This window comes from Colletotrichum spaethianum (assembly GCF_022836535.1).
Source record: "Colletotrichum spaethianum MAFF 239500 DNA, contig31, whole genome shotgun sequence".
In the NCBI taxonomy this organism is placed as follows: domain Eukaryota; kingdom Fungi; phylum Ascomycota; class Sordariomycetes; order Glomerellales; family Glomerellaceae; genus Colletotrichum; species Colletotrichum spaethianum.
In genome coordinates, this window is record NW_026054801.1 from 153986 (window position 1) to 172718 (window position 18733).

Here is an 18733-nt window from a genome sequence, read left to right on the forward strand (position 1 = left end):
CCTAAATGGGGTTCTGGCGCTTGAGAAAAAGGTGAAAGAGGAGTCTCGTATCGTAGAATTCTTCGCCCAGTCCGTATATACGGCATATCCCTAGGCTAGCGTGACACGCCCGAAGAGAATAGTGGATTGTTCACAATACCGGGTCTATGGAGACGACAAGCGGTTAGTGATGTTTTTGTGTATATATTCCTTGCCAGGCTGCGCCCATCTAGGGCATTCTTTTTTCGCATTCTCAGGGTTCTGTGCTAACTTCATCATCTTGTCGGTCGTTTCGAGTTCTTTAGCTATTACTTCACTTCTGTAAATTCGCTGTATTCTTATTCGTTTTCCCTTTCGTTTCACCATGCGCTTCGCTACTACCTCCGCCACCGCTATGGCTGTGGTTGCTTCCTCTCAAGCCATGAACATTTCGACTTTTTCCGACCTCGACGGATCTGTGTGGCAGGCCCTCGCTCCCGTCGAGGCTAGAGTATTTGAGGATATGTCCCGAAATCGTCCGGTCAAGAGGCAAAGCGGCTGGAGCCCTCCTTCTCCTCTTGTCACGCCTCTGGAGGAGGTTTGGGAACACTGCAAGAGCACCTATACCAACAGCCTTTTCGGCTTCAAGAACTTTGGCTGGGACCAGGTTGTTGCTACCAAGGGCACAATTAATGTCTGCGTTCGCTGGGAGTCTGGAGCCTCGGTCACAGAGGCTCAGCGCACCCAGGTTGCCAAGGCTCTGAACTCGGCTCACCAGGGCTGGTACAAGTGGCTCTACGGCTATGACAACTTCCCGTACAGCAACATCGAAGTCAATGTCGTCGGCTGGGCCGTCCGCGATAAGAGTCTTCTCCAAGGTTCGACTTCGGGCATTGACGTCTACACCGACAAAGACGGCGAGGGTGCTCCCCAATGCGCCGAGTCTTGCGGCCGTTTCTTCAATCAGAACGGTGACTACAGCAAGTGCGCCGGTGGTGCCGATCGCCACTACGACCAGTCTCTTTGGCTTACGGACGGCTTGAACGGTGGTGCTGGGGGTGACTGGGGTCAGCGTATCGGCCGTGAGTACTTCATGGGTGCTCTGGATTCTGCCAACATCCATATCCTCCAACATGAGATCGGACACACCTACGGCCTTGACGATTGTAAGTCTACCTCAATAGAAGATATAATTCCTATCATTCAACTAACATAAGTTCTCTCACAGTTTACGGTATGTCAAGATAGCCTTGTTCATTCTCCGTGGTTTCAAAGCCAGATAAAACTCAAAATACTTGCAAGGTTCAACGCTAACGTTCATTCAGACTGGACGCCCACTGGAGTCTCCAGCTTCATCATGCTGGCTGGCTCTGCTGCCCAAATCACCGATTTCGACGGTTGGATGCTTCGCAATTGGTGGTACGAGCTCTCCCGCAACCGTGGCTGGCAATCTGGCAGCTCCAGTTCCGGTTCCAGTTCGCCGGCCACCTCCGTTTCTGCCAATCCCATCGTCAATGCTGTTACCTCCACCGCCGCTACCACCACTACCACCACCGCCGCCGCCGCCGCTACCGCCCCGAACAAGGCAACCGGCTCCAGTACGGCCGTCGGAGCATGGGCTCAGTGCGGTGGCGGTGGCTACGCCGGCCCCACTACTTGCATCTCTGGCTTCAAGTGCGTCAAGATCAATGAATGGTACTCTCAGTGCCTTGCAGTATAAATCGTAGTGCTGCCACTCCATTGACAATGCTCGATACACGGGGCCCAAGGCAGGTATTCTTCCTAGAAGATACCTTGTGGCCCAACCTCCATTCTTTCGAGGCTACATTCTTGTCCGTAGAGTTTTGCCCAAGAATGTCTCAATTTCTCCCGTACATAACTGTAGCAATCTCGCGTGGGTTCATAAATATATTCCTCTCTTGATATCTTAACTCGCCTCCGGGTGTTCGATGATGCAAGAGTTTGACCAGCACAACTCACGTAAGAGCCTTTTGCGGTGGCTGACTGTTTCATAGCTCAAGTTTATGGCAATTTCGAGTGAGCATTGTTCCAACATCGTAAAGGCAATACCAGTAGTGCCGATTGCTAAGGATGCAGGGCGCGTAGTACCCATACCAATAGCATGGGCAACATGCCTGTGACAAAGTCGCGCGCCGATACATACTCCATACAACTTGTCCCCTGTCTCGTCAAGGGCGGGCAGCCTCTTCGGTCCAGCCAAGCCCTGGTAAACAGAGATAGAAATGCAGACAACCCGAGGTCTCTGATGCGCTTTCTGTCATTACAAAAGTATACGCGCTGGGAACAACCAGGCATGAAAGCCATGCTTTGTCATGGCAGTCGTGGCGTGCTGGATCAATCTCATGATGATAATTGGACATAAAAAGCTGTCCAGGATCAGACCACAGCTGTAGAGATGCATGCAGGCATCGGGAAAGACCATCTTAAATCGTGAGTAATGAACATAAAGGTAGATATTGACAGACGCCAGACATATGTCGAGAGGACCAGCACCGTTCCAACCTCGCTTGGTTCAACAACCCACTTGAGAGGACCACGAAACCCAGGCCTATAGCTGTTTAGAGGCTCCAAAGATCAATGGGGGGGGGGGGGGGGGGGTCTCTGAGGTCCCATTAAAAACGTTGATTTTGACTCCATTATCTGTTTGTATTACGCATCAAAAATCGCATTGATCAAGGTTTGCGAGATCCAGTTGTCGAAAACTGCACGTGCGGTTACGGCCGGCGCCGACTCCCGCAGGAGACCGGCGGACTTTGAGCCTTTTGCTCTCTCGCTTGTCAAATTTTCCCGTGCTTAGCTCCAATGCCAATGGCCAGTCGCGCCCTTCTTTAGGCGGCCGGGGCCTCTCGGCGCAACTCGCGGGCCAACAAGTCGGATTTGGACCGGGGGGAGGGGGCCAAAACCAGCAAACCCCATTTCAAGAGAAGATCGCATTAATAAGAAGAGGATCGCGCAAGAAATACCACGATTACGTCTTGGTTGTATTCACCTTAGTATAAAACCCAGAAACCCCCGCCAGTCACGTTCCATTTGTTAGTGGAATTGGCAGTCCCAGTTGAATTGGTCAGCTCGCTTGCTGACAAAGGGTATTATTATTTACTACTACTATCGGCGCATATTTTCTCTTCAAAGCGACCGGTATGCGCTTTATCAACATCGTACAGCGTCTTCTCATCTCGCATCATTTTGTCGACGTTTCGTCTATAGAACGCCCATTTCGATTTCATTATACGTCTCCTTGATCAAGCTGCAATGGCCAGATTAGTCGTCTGATGAGTGACGACAAGACCAGCAACGGCGGCTGAGGTCAAGGTGGACATGACACCAGAAATCAGAGCGGAAATAGCCAACGAGCTGACATCACCACCACGGCTGGGGGCCAGCTGACCCAGGATACCAATCTGGATACCCAGAGAGCCGATGTTGCCGAATCCGCAGAGGGCATATGTAGCGATAAGCTGAGAACGGGGTGAGAGATCGAGGTACTCGGGTTCCTTCATCGCAGAGAAAGCAACGTACTCATTCTGACGATGTAGTAGTAAGTATCTGACGTGGAAAAACACAATAACGTGCAGAGCGAGTGAGTTATTGCACTTACAGCGATGACCTTCAGGGCGATCAGACGAGCGACCTTGAGCAAGTCTCCGTTACGGGGGACACCCAGAAGGAAGGCGACCGGGTAGAAGAGGTAACCAACAATGAGGTTGAGGGTCAGGTCAGGGTCGTTGATGTTGAGGTAGCCTCCCCACCAAGTCAGAAGACCATCAACGAGACCGATAAAGGCCAGGATGCAAAGAATCGACGCGATAATGGTACCGGCGATCTTAATACCCAGCCACGCACCGTTGGCGAAGGCGTGGATGGCGTTCTTAGCCTCGTGCTCGTCGTCATCAGGGATGACGACCTTTCCGGCGGTCAACGTCTCTTCCCTCTCAGGGTAGCGAAGCTTGGAGATGGCGATGGAAGCAGGGATGGACATGACGCAAGACGATACCATGGCCTGAGCATTGAGACCCAGGCTGATATACGAGACGAGAACAGATCCGGAAATGGTTGCGAAACCGCAAGTCATAATCTGGTGAATCTCGGCTTTGGTCATGTGAGCAACAAAAGGACGAACCAGCATGGCAGACTCGCCCTGTCCGATGAAAGGAGTGGCAGCGGCTACGACAGCCTCGGCACCAGACACCTCAAGCGCCCAGAAAACAAAGGTCGCGAACTTTCCAATGAACCACTGGAGGAAGCCAATAAAGTACAAGACCTGGACAATGGCTACGAAAAAGATGATGGGGGGGATGACGCCGGAGATGAACCAGTGAAGGTCAATGACGCTCTCAGCTGTCAGGAAAGCGGTTCCCTGGTTGGCGAAGCCGAGCAAGTCACCAGCGCGATCTGCGATGAACTTGAAGATGTCATAACCGACACCAGTACGGAGGACGAAGAGTGCAATGATGTATTGCGACAGCATGCCGCCAATAACGGGACGCCAGTTGACACGCTTGCGATCTCTGGATGTCGCCCAGAAGACAAACAGAATGACGAGAAGACCGAAGATGGAAACAGCACGGTTCTCGCGGGTGTTGTCGGCTGACTCCTCTGAGACAAAAGAACCAACGATCATGACGGCGAGCGCCAAGGCAGCACCGGCAATGGTACGGAACTTGGCGGGGATGAAGTTATAGATGTATACAGCGCTGTGTTGCCACACAAACTTGATCGGCCGGGAGACGTAGGAGCTCGGGACGTAAAAGAAGAGGAGGCGAAGACAGATGCCGAGCCAGACGAGGAACGGAACGACCCAGTTCTTGTCGTTGCGGTGCAGCACGAGCGAAGCGATCCACCAGCCGGTGAACAAGCAAAAGAAGAATGCGTGTACAACCCACTTGTGACGGCGGTAGAGCGTCTTCAGCTTGGAGGGTTTCTTCTCTTCAGCCTCATTGGAAGACACAACGCCAGTCTTCTCGCCATCGTAGTCGGGAGGACCGCTAAGCTTGTCGCCCTTCTCAATGTCATGGGGAGCGTCGGCGTGTTGATGGAGATGACTCTGGTGAGGGACAGTCGAGTCACCAGTCCGCGCGTAGGTCACGTTGTCGTCGTGACCCTTGGCATCAACGCGGGCACTGTGGTGCAGATGTTGGTGGTGGTGTTGGTTGTTGATCTCCAGCGCCGGGTCCGAGTTGCGGCGGGGTGGCGTGCTGCCGGCGGTGTTGGTCTGGTTGACCTCGGTGACCTGAGAAGCCATGGCTGACGAAATTTCGAGCGCACTGGCGGAGCAGAGAAAAACTGGAAGAAAGGAATTCTTCAAGGGATGACCAACGGAACCGTGGGCCACACAGCTGAAAGTGCCCTGGGGTTGTGGAGGGAGGGTTGGCGGCGAGGAACTCGAGGAGAGGGAGCTGCACGACACAGACGAGAACCACGAGACGAGACCCTTATGTTTTACGCGTCCGAGGGATGCCCTTTTTAAACAACCCAGTGCGACGATCAAGAAAACCGAAAGTAGTGCCGAGGCCAGGCTAGGCAAGTCTCTGGACTGTAAGCCGAAGCCTACTCGTCGAGCTTATCAGCACCCAGCCGGGGGGGTGGAGGGAATGGAGTTCGCCGCCATTTTGGTGTGGAGGAAACCCTCATGCGGTTCGGTGTCCATTTCGGTGGATTGACCCAGATTATGAACGGTGTGCAGCCAACAAGGGATGCGGGTTGGGATGGGAGACAGGGTCCACGGGGCGTGGGTTTGACAGAAAAAACGGTTGCACCAAAGAGATACAGAATGGCTAGGGTTAGCAGGACAAGGGAGTGTGGGAGGGACAGAGTGAAGATCGGGGACAGATGAGCCTGGCCTGGGGCAAGAAAGAAACTGGAGAGGACGATATCTCTCGGAACCAAGCGGCAAGCCATTCGGCCCCTTCCTCTCTTATCGGTTGGTCATTCTTTGGTGACAGACGCGTGTTTGCCTACCAAGTCACAGCACCCTTTGCGTGAGACTGGCTCTCGCTGGCTACTTGGGCCAGCATGCATACTTCAATTTCGAAAGGCAAGCGGACTGGAAAGTATAGTGAGGTTACGGTTGCGTGTTGGATGCCCACCAACGTTCAACGGAGTTGAAGTACCGGACAGGGTTAAACAAAAAGTTTAGTCCTGGGATGCCTTCGATTGTTGCTCGGTGTACTGCGATAAGGAGTGGACCTTTTCCCCCCTTCTTCCTTTCTTTTGGACTCTGGCAGTGGTACGACAAGGATTGCCAACGCGACCAACAGCACAGACTCTTGCGCAGACTCGGACCAAGATCATTAGCTCTTGATGTGAGTGGCAAAGCTAACGGCGCGCTTCCACTTCTGGAAGGTTGATGGAACGATGGATACTTACAGTGGAGTCGGCTAAGATTGGAGAGACGAGACTGGACGTGGGAGAGCCGGTCTAGCAAAAGTGCAGGGTTAGTAGAGTGAGGGTGTGAATGCTTGCCGGCTTCATGGGACAGCTGTCATTGGTGGCCCGACAAAAATCGAGTCGACGGATAGGCCTGGACTCAGTGTTCAGAACGGGATGCCGCCAATCGATTGCACACGAATCATGGCCCTTGAACTGATCTGTGTTGAAGACCCATCCGCGTCTTTTTTGCTGAAAATCGCGATCAAGCACCAATTACATTGAACAAGAGCTGGTCCGGAGACAACGTCTATGTCTTCAAGCAAAGATGAATGAGAGACGTCCCCTGATAGGCTCAAGACCGGGCTTCGGTCCTGTACGATGCACCGGTGTGGCAGATCCTTCCGCTTTACTGCGCAAGTCTGTATGACCAAGGGGCCGAGACACCAAGGCCCTAGGAAACGCCCGAAGTGACCCTCAACCTGCCAGAGACACCAAACATGCGGAGGATCGAGACTGGTTGGAGATAGCTGCATCAGCCGCCACGGCGCCACCAACGCCACGGGTCGAAAAGGGTATTAGGAGGAGCGGCAAGGGGCGGGAGACAGCACTACCTAAGACCCTCCACCATGTCGCGTCTATCTGCTGCTGTTACCGTACGCCAGCTGTCACCTGCGTATGCCCGTCCGGTCAGGCACGGTTCATGTCATAACATTTGCTGCAATCCTAAAGCCTGGCTGACGCACAGTATCGCTTGGTTTGCCCAAAGTATCGAGATAGGCTTTTGTGTTGTTTTTGGATTTTGGACTTTTTTTTTTTCGTTTTTCCTGCTCAAGGTATTGGTGATGGAGGGTAGTAAGATTAGCGATAAGAGAATCAGTGCTTTTGTCGCGCCCCCCCCCCCCCCCCCCCCGCCGTTCCGACGGCGCGACCAGATCTGTGCCTCGGAACCAAGGGAGCCACAACACGCATTACGCGCAGTAATGAGACATGAGACTAGATGAACACTCGAGGGACTTGGCCCTGTCATTAAACAGTGATTAACGAGCTACCCCAGTGAAAGGGACGCTCGGGCGAGACAGGTGTCATCACCATCAATTCCCAGACAAGTATGGACATATTCTCCATCATGTCTCCCTTCGTACTATCGACATTTCCCATTGTGGCATATCATCTAAACACTGAATAGGGCCGAGACGCAGAATCTGGGGGTGGCTAGTAGCAAATTGTGAAGTATCACAAGGGCGTATTGACAAGCCGAGCTCCAGAGTTCCCGAAGCACGAGCATTTGCGACACACACATGAACACACACATGGGTGACAATTTTCTAGCCATGTCCTAGGTAGGGCACAGCATGCAGGACCGCAGGATGTGCCCCACGCCACCCTGGGGAAGCCGAGCAGGGTCCCTCAGCCTGTCAGGATGCGGGAAGCACCCGTCGTATCTTTGCGCCCAATCCAGTCAATGACCGCGTGCGCCTTGAAGTCGGAATTGACCAACGACAAAAGTGCCATGACTTTTGGGTTTTCAGCTTCGGTCGGCTCCGCTGCACCCATTGAGCCTGTTGAACGGTTGGCAGAACTCCAGCACAGAATTTGCAGCATCACCGCAGACACGTGAAGGATTCTTGTTGATAAGCTCAAGGTGAGCTCCGACGGCGTCCGTACGAAACTGAGACTGCTCTTGGTACTCTTGACGCTCCTTCGCTGTCCTCCGACGCCCAGTTATCAGCACCTAGCTCGTGTGCGCGCAACATAGGTTTGTGAAACTCGATCAGGGGATTGTAGTTATCCTTATCGACAACCCAATTCTGGAGACTAGGGTTTTTTTTCCCTGGAGGAAAATACGAGCAGGCTATAGTTGGTATCAACCACCTTGCCGTAAAGACAGAACGATAAGCATTGGTATTCTGTATCACCGGTTCGCCGCGGATCCAGAGGGCGCTACCAAGTGTGGATGTCTCCGCCCCCAGATCCATCGCCGCGGATCACCGTGTGAGAACGACGTTTATAGGTCGACTTCGCGACTCCGCTCTTAGGCATCTGATCTAATACACCTGCCCTCGCAGGCGCATATTGACTAGATGCTTGGCCATTCTTGCGAGTTTTACGTTCAATTTGGTTCAATCTCTAAAGTCTTCGGCACAGTCGACTGCGTATCACCGTTGTGGCTGCAAACAATACTCTTGCTGTGAGCTGCTCCCCCTTTCATACAAACAGACATGGTGGCAACAAGCCGACCAGAAGTCGCCCCAACTTGATTATGGTAACAGCATGTCATTAGCATTATCACGTTATCTCCTTATCACATACAGCTAGCAGTACTCTTTGTCTACCAAACAGTCGTCGGTGAAATTAGATAATCATGCAACGTCTTGAATCTCATATCCAGAGTTCTCAACAATATCCCGTAATTTGGGATCGTTTGTTTACTTCTTGTAACATTACTCATTGATAAAGTACAGCTAAAATTGTAGATATGAAAGACTTGTTGATACCTGAAAATGCCTTCATGGATGCAGTTTTTTTCAATGCCAGGCGTAATCAATAAGAGAATAGCGCCCATCATCACTGCCTGGAAAGCAAAGTCAGTAGCGGGCACCAACACATTAACTATTTGCCTGAGCAAGCTGAGGCTTACAATCATACACATACTGAGCGATAAAAGAATGGCTGTTACTCAAGTCTGTGATACGCAGGATACTCATCAACTATAGAATTCTAATCGAATGTAAGGATGTAGTGAGCACAAGACAACGAGTACTGCTCATAAAGTACGAAAGACACGGAATTATAACTTTCTATCCACTGATACTGGAAGCCACTTGTATTCATCAACGAAATTGCATTTCTGCAGAAAGTAACATCGCGTTTCATGCATCCTGGTGAGATGGGCCTCCCAAATTTCCCATAGGGGCGACAGGGCCGAGAGCCTCCTTGCGAGAACAAGTTCTAGCGACATCTTGATTTTCAGTAGATATCGACACCATAACAGTAAGCCCTTATACTGGTTTTATTTCATGGTTGGAAGCAGTGATCGAAGCACCCCAAAAACATCTTGATTGTAGGGCTTTGGGCTTCTCTAGGCAAAGCGAAGAACTGCACTTCCATTCAATTTACTAGCTTCCATATTTATCAAGAGTGATTCAATACCGTAATGTGTATGTGAAAATTGTTGAATGAGTAAAAGACTTTTTAGCACATGGTGCCGGTCTTCTTATAGATATGTCGATTCATGCATATTAACAGCAGCTTAACCTTCTCTCTTTGGCATCTTTCTTGGCCAGAAACAGTCCGCATCGCTCTAAAACATAGCTCTTGTTCATCAAGTCTGTCCCTGAACATTTCCTTTTCTGGCACAAGTTGTATTAGATAACTGATCATCTTGCATTTGTACGACCCTACCCTAACCACGAACTGCCACAACTTTACTTCAAGACCTGCTGTCTATCCTAGAGGGTTTAGGACCAATGATTATCATCAGAGAGAATGTTGGGTGTTGTACTTGGCCGACGCTTGGCTCTTCTCCTGTACTTCTGTAGTATAGCCTTTGAACTTCCGCGCCGGGACCTGCTTGATGAACATCTCATCGAGTTCCTCGTATGATCTACCAGCAACTTCGGGCTGGTAAAACCAGAGATAAACCGTAGACAGCACAGATAAACCACCGAAGATGAACGCTACCTTGGCTCCAAGGTTTGCCTGATCAGGGTTGAAAAGAAACGGGATGACGAAAGCCCACATAGTCTGGACAGATCGTTGTGATATCAGCAGATATTTCAATTGCAATGTAGAATTCACACACAACGTGACTTACGAAAAGGCTGTTCTGGAGAGCCAAAGCCATCGCCGCAGTCTTTGCGCGGAGACGCGAAGTTGCCACTTCTGTCAACAGGGAGTATGCTGTGGCGCCGATTGTGACGTTGTAGATGTAGCAGTACACCAAGAGCAGAGCAACAGTGCCCTTAACGGCACCAGGAGTGGCCGTGACAGCAAGGCCGCCAGTGATCATTAGTAGAATGGTCAACGTGCACATTCCCCATAAGGTAAGGCCTCGGCGGCCGACTCTGTCAATCAGGAACCAGGAAGTGATATTCCCAAGCATGGAGAGGACCTGCTGCACAATTGCAAGCGTGAAACTCTCTTTGGTGGTGTAGCCAGCAAGCTGCTGGTAGTATGTCGAGTATGAAGCGACGAAAAAGACGCCGCATAAGGCCTGGATGCTCAAGGGAGCAACGGAGATGATGGTACGGCGAAGGTTGGACTTGCGAAAGCACTCGGCGAAGCTGGCACCCTCAGTCTCCTTACGTACCTCGGCAAGAGTTAGAGCAATAATAGAAAGTCGTTTCTCGACCTGAACAGCGTCGTATCCGAGACGGCTGAGAGATTTGGCGGCCTTTTTCATGTTACCCTTGTTGACCAACCACCACGGCGACTCGGGCATCCAGAAAAGCATGATAGCACCCAAGCCGCTAACGCCGTACTGCGATACGAATATAGTGCGGTAAGCCCAGCGGTCATTTCTAGTTCCTGTTTCATTGACAACTAATGAGACAATAAACGGGCCGATGGTAAAGGCGATGGCGGCGGCAGCGGTCAAGATACCACGAAGCGCCAGGGGCGCGATCTCGCCGATATATGTCATGCTGACCGTGATGAAAGCGCCAATGGGGAATCCCGCAATGAACTTCCCGGCGAAGAAAATCTCGTTGGTCGTACTGATCGTTTCGAGGGTGATTCCGACAAGGATAAAGATGTAGCTGATGAAGTATGTCCACTTGCGGCCGATGCGGTCGGCTACGTAACCAGCACCGATGGAACCAACGACGGCACTGGAAAGGAGAAGATGATTAGTTACAGTGCCATTTCGGGGCGTTGCAAACAGAACACTCACGATGCCACAGGAGCCCCGCTGTAAGCCGACTGCCACTTCGCAGGTAGAACATAGTTGCCATCAAACTCTGATCCAAAGTCCTTGCGGAACTGGGGAATGCCAATGACAGTGCCCCCGCCTGGTTGTCGAAACTTGTGAGTATGAGGACGTAGATAGCGTAGACACACCACCCGAATGCCCATGGCTGGTTTTTGATAGCCTGCAAGACAGTTTCCTCGTGGTCCTCTGCAGTCGCTGCGTGAACGACCTCCTCGAAGTGTTCGCCTTTGGCAGCGGCGATGTCGTCCTTGTCGACAACCGATGCCTGATGTGCTTCGAGGTTATGCTGACCCATAGCTGTGTTAAAGTCTGTGGCCAGACCTAAGTTTGAGCAATGCGTATCAAAAGACAGAAGAGCTGTAGTCAAGATAATTAAGGTTAGGAAAATCCGGGGACTGAAGCACCGGTGATCTGGGGAAGCTAAAGAGACCGTGTCTGGGAAACTGGGGCAAAACGCAACAAGGCCGGAACGTCCCCAATTCTTATTGTCGGGGGCATCTTAACCCTCATTCGAATGGAGGTAGTCGTAGGCACTTCTTCGGATCAACATCGTCGCAATGATCAACCGACAATAGTCAATAGCGCAAGCCACTTTCTGTATCCAGGCATTCCTCGTCGGGGGTAAGGACAAGCGTGATCTCTTGACCCGTCTCCTCACTCAACCATGTGGTTGACATTTGCGGGGAGGGGTTGGTGAGTATCCTAGTCAACTGGTTTTCGCATGATCGGGTTGCGTTTCATTGACGATTCGGTCTTGTCGCCGGCAGATGCTCAGCAAGAAAAGCTGATGGTGTGCTGTGGTACAAGGCTAACTGACTCAATCTGTATTCCGAAGAATAGCCAAACGATTGTGGTTGGTGGTCTCTGAATAGCTGCTAACCAAAAGAGTAACGGTCAACCTGAATTTTGAGATGAACGTGGATGCGGCACAGATGCCAGCGCAAGTCTAGCCTGATCTAGATGCGTCCATGTCCCGTCATTTTGGTACTTCTACCCAAAGGCTCATGGGTCACAATGACTAGTTGTAGCTACATCCCAGCTCAGATATGGGGAATGCAGATGAACGATGCGGGGTTTGTTGGAGCGCGCCAAGGTTCTGTTGTCGTTTCCTTGGATCTCTCCTAACGAAGGACGAACGTGATCATAATCCCAAGATACCTTCTCTCAGGGGGGGGGCATAATCGAGTCCTGGAGAGTGTCCGATAAATCTTCAGTCTTAGAGTTTAAAGGCTATTAAAAGACATGGAAACGGTCCTAATCACCGGTTCGCGGTTCATATCCGGATTGTATGCAAGTTGAACGCATTCAAGGCATCGCCTCGGCCTCACGGCCATGCCAAGGAGTCGAAGGCTTCGACAGACCTGGATTGGCACACGCTCGTTGCTTGGGTCATCCGCAATTCACCCGTGGTTCTACCGTTGTTGAACCTCGTATTGTCTCCTCAGCTGCCGTTGTGGCTGAAGTTCCAGACGCAAGTCGACTCGGATTCAAGGCATGTTGGGTTTGCCAGTTCCACAGGCTACTCCTCGGCACTTCCCCGCAAATGTCACTCCGGATTCGTCCCCACGCCGACATCGCCATGGGTCGTATGCTCCCGATTGAGCAATTAGAAGCGCCTGTCATGTTCCCCTCCCCTCATTCTAGTGTGGGGTGCTTTGGATTGCCCTTCTCAGGTGATTGTCACACCGAAGCGGTTACTGCTGCTGTTTAAGATCGTAACGTTTTCAAAAGCATTTTAACGACCTGAGCCAGAACCCGTGTTGATGCCAGCATCTGCAAACAACCTTCACGCTCAGACTTCCAGCCAAGACGGACCCTCGTCACATTAACCAGTACTCATTTCCAATCCAAACACATCATGGCGGACGCACCCAAGGACATGGTCGAGAGCGTTCTCCCAACACGATGGAATCGTGACTTTGAAAAAATTGCCAATGATCTGTGCCCAAAGCTGCGCCGATGGGTGCGCACGCCTCAACGAATCATCGATTTCGACGCAGACGAAAACCAATACTTTGGCGTTCGGGCCGTGCCTGCAAAGTACTCCATCGACCAGCTACCATCGAAGACTTGGGGGAAAGGAGATGACTTCATTCTCGACTTCGGCATTCACATGGTGGGATACGTATCGATGAAGCTTGAATCTCACGGTTCACATATGGACGCCCCATGCCGACTGCGCCTCACGTTCGGCGAGTCTCCCCTAGACGTGACGCTTGGCATGGACAACGTCAAGACATGGATCAGTACTAGCTGGCTGCCGGACGAGATCATCAATATCGATATGTGCCCTGAGCTCGTCTCTTTACCTCGCCGCTACTCGTTCCGCTTTCTACGAGTAGAAATCATTGATACGTCCCCTAAATACAAAGTCGCCTTCTCGGACGTGAAGTGCGACTGTGTCAGCGCCATCAGCCAAGACCATTGTCTGGAGAGTTTGCAGTTCCACGATGCCTTACTTCAGAAGATTGATCATGTCAGTATTTCGACGTTGAGAGACTGCATGCAGACGGTTTTCGAAGACGGCCCGCGAAGAGACCGACGACTTTGGAGCGGTGATCTTCGGCTTCAAGCTCTCGCAAACTACAGTACTTTCCGGGACTTCAACCTCGTGAAGAGGTGCATCTTCCAATTCGCCGCGGTAGTTCGCGAAGATAACTCGGTACCGGCCTGCATCTTCGAGCAACCCCAGCTAACGCCGTCAACGGACTATATCGTGGACTACGACGCACTCTTCGCCGCTATAGTCTACGACTATGTGGTGGCATCTGGAGACAAAGCTGCGGGTCATAATCTCTGGCCTACAGTACTCGGCTGTGTCAAGCGGGCAATCAGTCATTTAGACACCACTACACATGCTTTTGATGAGACCAAGGGAGACGGATGGAAATTCCTTGACTGGCAACCTGGCTTGGAACACAGCGCAGGACTCCATGGCGTCCTTCTCTTCTGTCTAAAAGCAGCTAACGCTTTAGCCAAACTGCTCGTAAAGGAGGTCCCTTTTGCAGACCTTGTAAGCCAGATGACCGAAGGAGCAAAAGTATTCCTCTCACCAGACAAATTTTTCGTGTCCGGACCCACGGCCCAGATCAGTTTCGCCTCGGCATCTTGGCTTGTTTTGGCCGAGGCTTTCCCACAGGATGTCGCACAGACAGCGCTGCTCAACACACTCGCCCACCCGGATGCCGTTAAACCCCTTACGCCTTACCTATGGCATCACGTTTGCGATGCTCTAGCAACTGTTGGGTGTTTCGAAAAGTGCGTCGAGATCATGACGAGCTACTGGGGAGGAATGGTACGAGCTGGTGGCGATACCTTTTGGGAGTGTTTCAATCCCGACGATCCTCGCGCAAGCCCTTATGGCGATGTGAGGAACAACAGCTTCTGTCACGCCTGGAGCTGTACTCCCACTTACCTGTTGAGAGAGAAGCTAAAGGGCTTCATTGGGGTGAAGAGCATCACTTCAGTAACTATGGGCGGCCTAGATGAGGACTGGATCAAGTCTCAGATCACCGCGTCATGATCCATTACTCCTCCCTGGGCTGAGTATCAAGCATCCCAATTGAGAGATCAGGAAAATAGATATAGCAATCGGATTTTAGTAGAAAGCGAAGTGAGTGTTATCGAGCGATTTATGCAGGTTGGTTTTTCCAACAAAGTATGTACACTAAAACTGAATCGACTTATTCTGCTGAGCTGCATGGTAATTCCCCAAGGCTACTACTGTCGGTATATTAAGCCGAGCCAGCCAAAGCGCTGATAGGTTTAACACCAGGGTAGAAGGTCGTGGGAAGTGGGGGAATGTCGATGGGCTTAGTGATACCCAGGCCAGCGGTGACCTGACCGGGCATCGTGGGGGCCGAGTAGCCAGCGACGGTCTTGGTGGTGGCCGCGCTGGTGTAGGTGCCGGAGCCGTTGCGGAGGCAGTGACCCTTACCAAAAGCGTTGCTGCACTTGTCAATAATGGAAGACCCAGCCTCGGTCCATATGTTGATGCCCGAGACGTCGATGTTCTCGCAAGGAGCGGCGGCAGCACAGAGGACAACCACCGGGCCGCGGGAGGCACCGTTGGCGGCAGTACCCTTCCAATTAGAGAAGGTCAGGTTCCTGTATTCGACACCGTTGCCGGAGACCTTGCTTTGACCGGCCCAGGCGGCGTCAATCTTTAGGGAGTAGGCGTTGCCGTGGCCGATGAAGTTCTCGAACTTGGCGTTTTGGAAGCCACCGTTGCCGCCATTGTTCTTGATCATCATCATCTGGTTCGAGTTTGAGGTGTAGACATTGCGGTAGTGGATGTCCGAGATGGCTGAGCACAGAAGAGGTCAGCTACAGCCTCCGGCAAGGAATTGAGGATGCTATCTGTTACGTACCAGTATCGGCACCCAGGGAACCAATAGCGCAACCGCCCGACCAGTTGCAGAAGATGTTCTCAATGAGGATGTTGCTGGACTTGTTCTGCGATGCGTCAGTGGGTCGTGGAGGTGTTGCCTGCTTGGGTTGAGATGAAGGTGAAGGTAGCCAAGCTCAAGTCCATTCGCCGCCCCGACTAAGGCCACGTACCTTGACAGTGACACTAAGAAGTGTTAGCTAGATGTTCGGAAAGCACAATGAGATGCAAACCAGAGCCAACTCATAAAGCAGCCAAGCGAAAAGGAAACAGGGATAAAACATACCACTCGTCCTTGTTGGTGACAGCAACATCATGAACGTGCACGTTCTTAGCGGTCATCAAGTCGATTCCATCAAGACCGCCACGGTTTCCTCCACGGACAATCATGTTGTAAACCTCTCCATTGGTGACGGTGTCCATGACGAAATGAAACGCAGGGGAGTCGACGAGGGCGATATCGTGAACACTAAAGTTTGTGACGGAGACAAATCTCAGGAGACGAGGTCCATAGACACCGGTGCCCTCTGCGCTTTTTCAGCATCATGATGAAGCATGAGGTTGGACTCCGAAAGGCTTACGCTTGTGGAACTCGTATCCATAGCCTTGCATTGCCCCTTTGGAGTTGCTACTGTAGAACTCCACGTCGGTCGACTTCTGGACTATGATCATATGGCCACCGGCGGTGCCAGTGCGGTAGATGGTGCCTTGGAGGTTGATTGAAACACCAGTACCACCGGAGAGCGTCTGCCAAGTACCGAGACCCCATTCTCCCTCAGGGATCAGAATCTCGCCTCCGGTCTTGCAGGCGTCCCAGGCGGACTTGAGCGCTGCACCGATGTCTCCGGTGGCACCGCTCTTGGCACCGTAGTCGGTGATCTTGCATGTCTTCTTGGCCGCCTTGGCGGCGGCGGTAGTGGACGGTCCAACCTTACCGGACAACTGGGCGCTGCCCATGTCCGGGAGAAGAGCGCCCAGCGCAAGGAGTGAAAGGGGGGTTAACTTCATGGTTGTATTTTCTCAAAACGAATGGATGCCGACAGGCGTCGACGGTCGAATTGTCAAAGATGATATGTACAGAAGGAGAAAATGAAGCGAACGAGCAACCACCAGAGAAATCGATGCTGCATTAGAGGGCCTCATGGGGTAATCAAATAGGAACCTTTCCTCTGGCTCTCTCTCCTCCATCTTCACCAACAAATGGGTCCAGCTTTACCTCACCTCACCCTTGTCAATGCCGACACCGCATTCTTTCCTAAATCCATGGTTCCTCCATCGCTTGTGGGAAATTGAACGCAAGAAGCGCCGTGGAGAATGGCCGGCGGACGGAAAACGGCTGTCGATGCTGGGATTCTGGCACCGTATTAATCAAAGGAGCGACGCAGACAGTGGGTTTGCAGGCGTGTTCGCTTCCCCCAAGGTCGTCCCACATGGGGATTGAGGGTCAGAAATAAAGTGGTTGATGGCGCTATCGAGGCCTAGCCGCTGGGCGTTTCTTGCTATCCCCTGAAGAGTCACCAGGGGTGTTGCTTGTCCAAGTGCTCGACATTAGCACCCCTACCACTGTATGCAGAACGCGAGACCAAATCTTTCCAATTAACCAGAGCCATCAGGAGCTTTAATCTGGGACGTTCTGTGGGAGAGCTGCGGGCACTGGTGAAACAAAGCAAGACAACCCAGATGAGCCACGTCATTTTTGTAGTCCGTCTCGTCTTGGTCTGACGGATTTCATTTGTTTGGCACGCACTGAGTTGGGCAGAAAACATCCCCTTCGTCGTCTACCAAAGAAAAGAAAAAAACAGAAACCCCCGAGCGGCAGTCTGCACCTCCGAAGTCAGGATTCAAGGGCATCAAACTTAGATCTTTTATTTGATTGCATAGTCCCACAGCGCTCCTATCAGATACAAAAACCGTCGGACATGCATATCCGTCCTTTGGCATCTGGACGACATGATTAACTTATTGACTATCGGTCATCGGGCTGCTAAGCCGTGCCGTCGCGGCGATGCATCGTGTCCAAAACGGGGTCGCTGGATACTTTGCCCGGGTGCAACGCCGGATTCCATGTGCTGTCGGAGAATTCTTGTCCATGCTCCTTCTTCTTAGGCGAGCCTCCATCAACCTTCAAAGAGGCCCACGTGCATCGGCTCGGGATTTGCGTCCAAGTAATCTCCGATGGCAGGCCCATCGGCCACTATCGGGGCTTGACTCGGTCACCACAACCCCAGAAAAGCACCCGTTGTTCTGCACCGCTGCAACACATCGAAGCTGACGCTTCTGGGACACAGAGGCGACCGATACAGCTCACGCAGCGTACTAGCTGAGGGGCCGAAGCGCTCATACACCTACGCTCCTCGCTGAGTGACTTTCGAGTGTCCTGTATGGTCTAAGTACGATGGCCGATACTCGGTCTCACCATTATCCTGCGGGTTCAGCTGAGACGTGAAAACTACCAATCGGCTCCTCCGTCAGTAGGCCCGTCGAGGTGAGCTTACACTACACGAAGTTGCATCTCTTCCATCCCGCCCTTGCGACGTCCAGGAAGATACCATTATGTATAACCCCTTGAAATTCCACCAGTCAAGAATAAGCTTACCACCTCTTCACCTGCTCGCCACACGTCGACGCAAAATGTGGACCGTCAGCACGACTGTAAAAGGGCCAACCACATTCCTCAAAGGCCAAAGTTGACCAAGCCCGTTGGCGTGTGCCAGACCGAAGGTCCACATCCAGAGCTGGTCTAACATTACAGCTAATAGAACTCATCAAGTGTTCTAGGTTGGTGTCTTTTTGCGCGGAAAGCTGTTCCCGCCTGCCCAATTTTGCAACGCCTCATAGACTTCTCAGTTTATGAAAGGACACTATTGTTTGACAATGATTAGTAATCTTTAGTTTGAGTTCGATAGCACTGGCGTTGACGAGTAATGGCGGAGTATGAAGAAGAACGGCTAAATATCGCAAAGTACAGGAATGTGTAACAAAAAGCTGGTAATCATCTGGATTATGTTAAAAGCTGATTGAAGACACCTCACTCCAAGCATGCGTCTATGATATTTGGGCCGGAACAG

The 18733-nt window shown here is 51.8% G+C and overlaps 5 protein-coding genes across 5 annotated transcripts; 2 read left to right on the plus strand and 3 right to left on the minus strand.

Moving 5' to 3' along the window:
* Positions 1-343: 343 nt before the first annotated feature.
* Positions 344-1206, plus strand: ColSpa_09857 (uncharacterized protein; the record flags this gene model as incomplete). Its single annotated transcript, XM_049276069.1, has 2 exons — positions 344-1124; positions 1187-1206. 2 exons carry the CDS (start codon positions 344-346, stop codon positions 1204-1206), a joined length of 801 nt encoding a protein of 266 aa, XP_049132026.1.
* A 2015-nt stretch (positions 1207-3221) lies between these two features.
* ColSpa_09858 (solute carrier family 35 member E3) lies at positions 3222-5221 on the minus strand (the record flags this gene model as incomplete). The annotated part of the gene is made up of 2 exons (XM_049276070.1): positions 3222-3503; positions 3578-5221. 2 exons carry the CDS (start codon positions 5219-5221, stop codon positions 3222-3224), a joined length of 1926 nt encoding a protein of 641 aa, XP_049132027.1.
* Positions 5222-9825: 4604 nt separating this feature from the next.
* On the minus strand, positions 9826-11573 carry ColSpa_09859 (maltose permease MAL61; the record flags this gene model as incomplete). The annotated part of the gene is made up of 4 exons (XM_049276071.1): positions 9826-10092; positions 10163-11177; positions 11240-11357; positions 11405-11573. The coding sequence occupies 4 exons, from the start codon at positions 11571-11573 to the stop codon at positions 9826-9828; spliced, it is 1569 nt and encodes a 522-aa protein (XP_049132028.1).
* A 1563-nt stretch (positions 11574-13136) lies between these two features.
* ColSpa_09860 (uncharacterized protein) lies at positions 13137-14801 on the plus strand (the record flags this gene model as incomplete). Its single annotated transcript, XM_049276072.1, has 1 exon — positions 13137-14801. One exon carries the CDS (start codon positions 13137-13139, stop codon positions 14799-14801), a length of 1665 nt encoding a protein of 554 aa, XP_049132029.1.
* A 211-nt stretch (positions 14802-15012) lies between these two features.
* ColSpa_09861 (putative rhamnogalacturonate lyase B) lies at positions 15013-16673 on the minus strand (the record flags this gene model as incomplete). Its single annotated transcript, XM_049276073.1, has 4 exons — positions 15013-15584; positions 15649-15722; positions 15952-16192; positions 16247-16673. 4 exons carry the CDS (start codon positions 16671-16673, stop codon positions 15013-15015), a joined length of 1314 nt encoding a protein of 437 aa, XP_049132030.1.
* Between the last annotated feature and the right edge of the window lie 2060 nt (positions 16674-18733).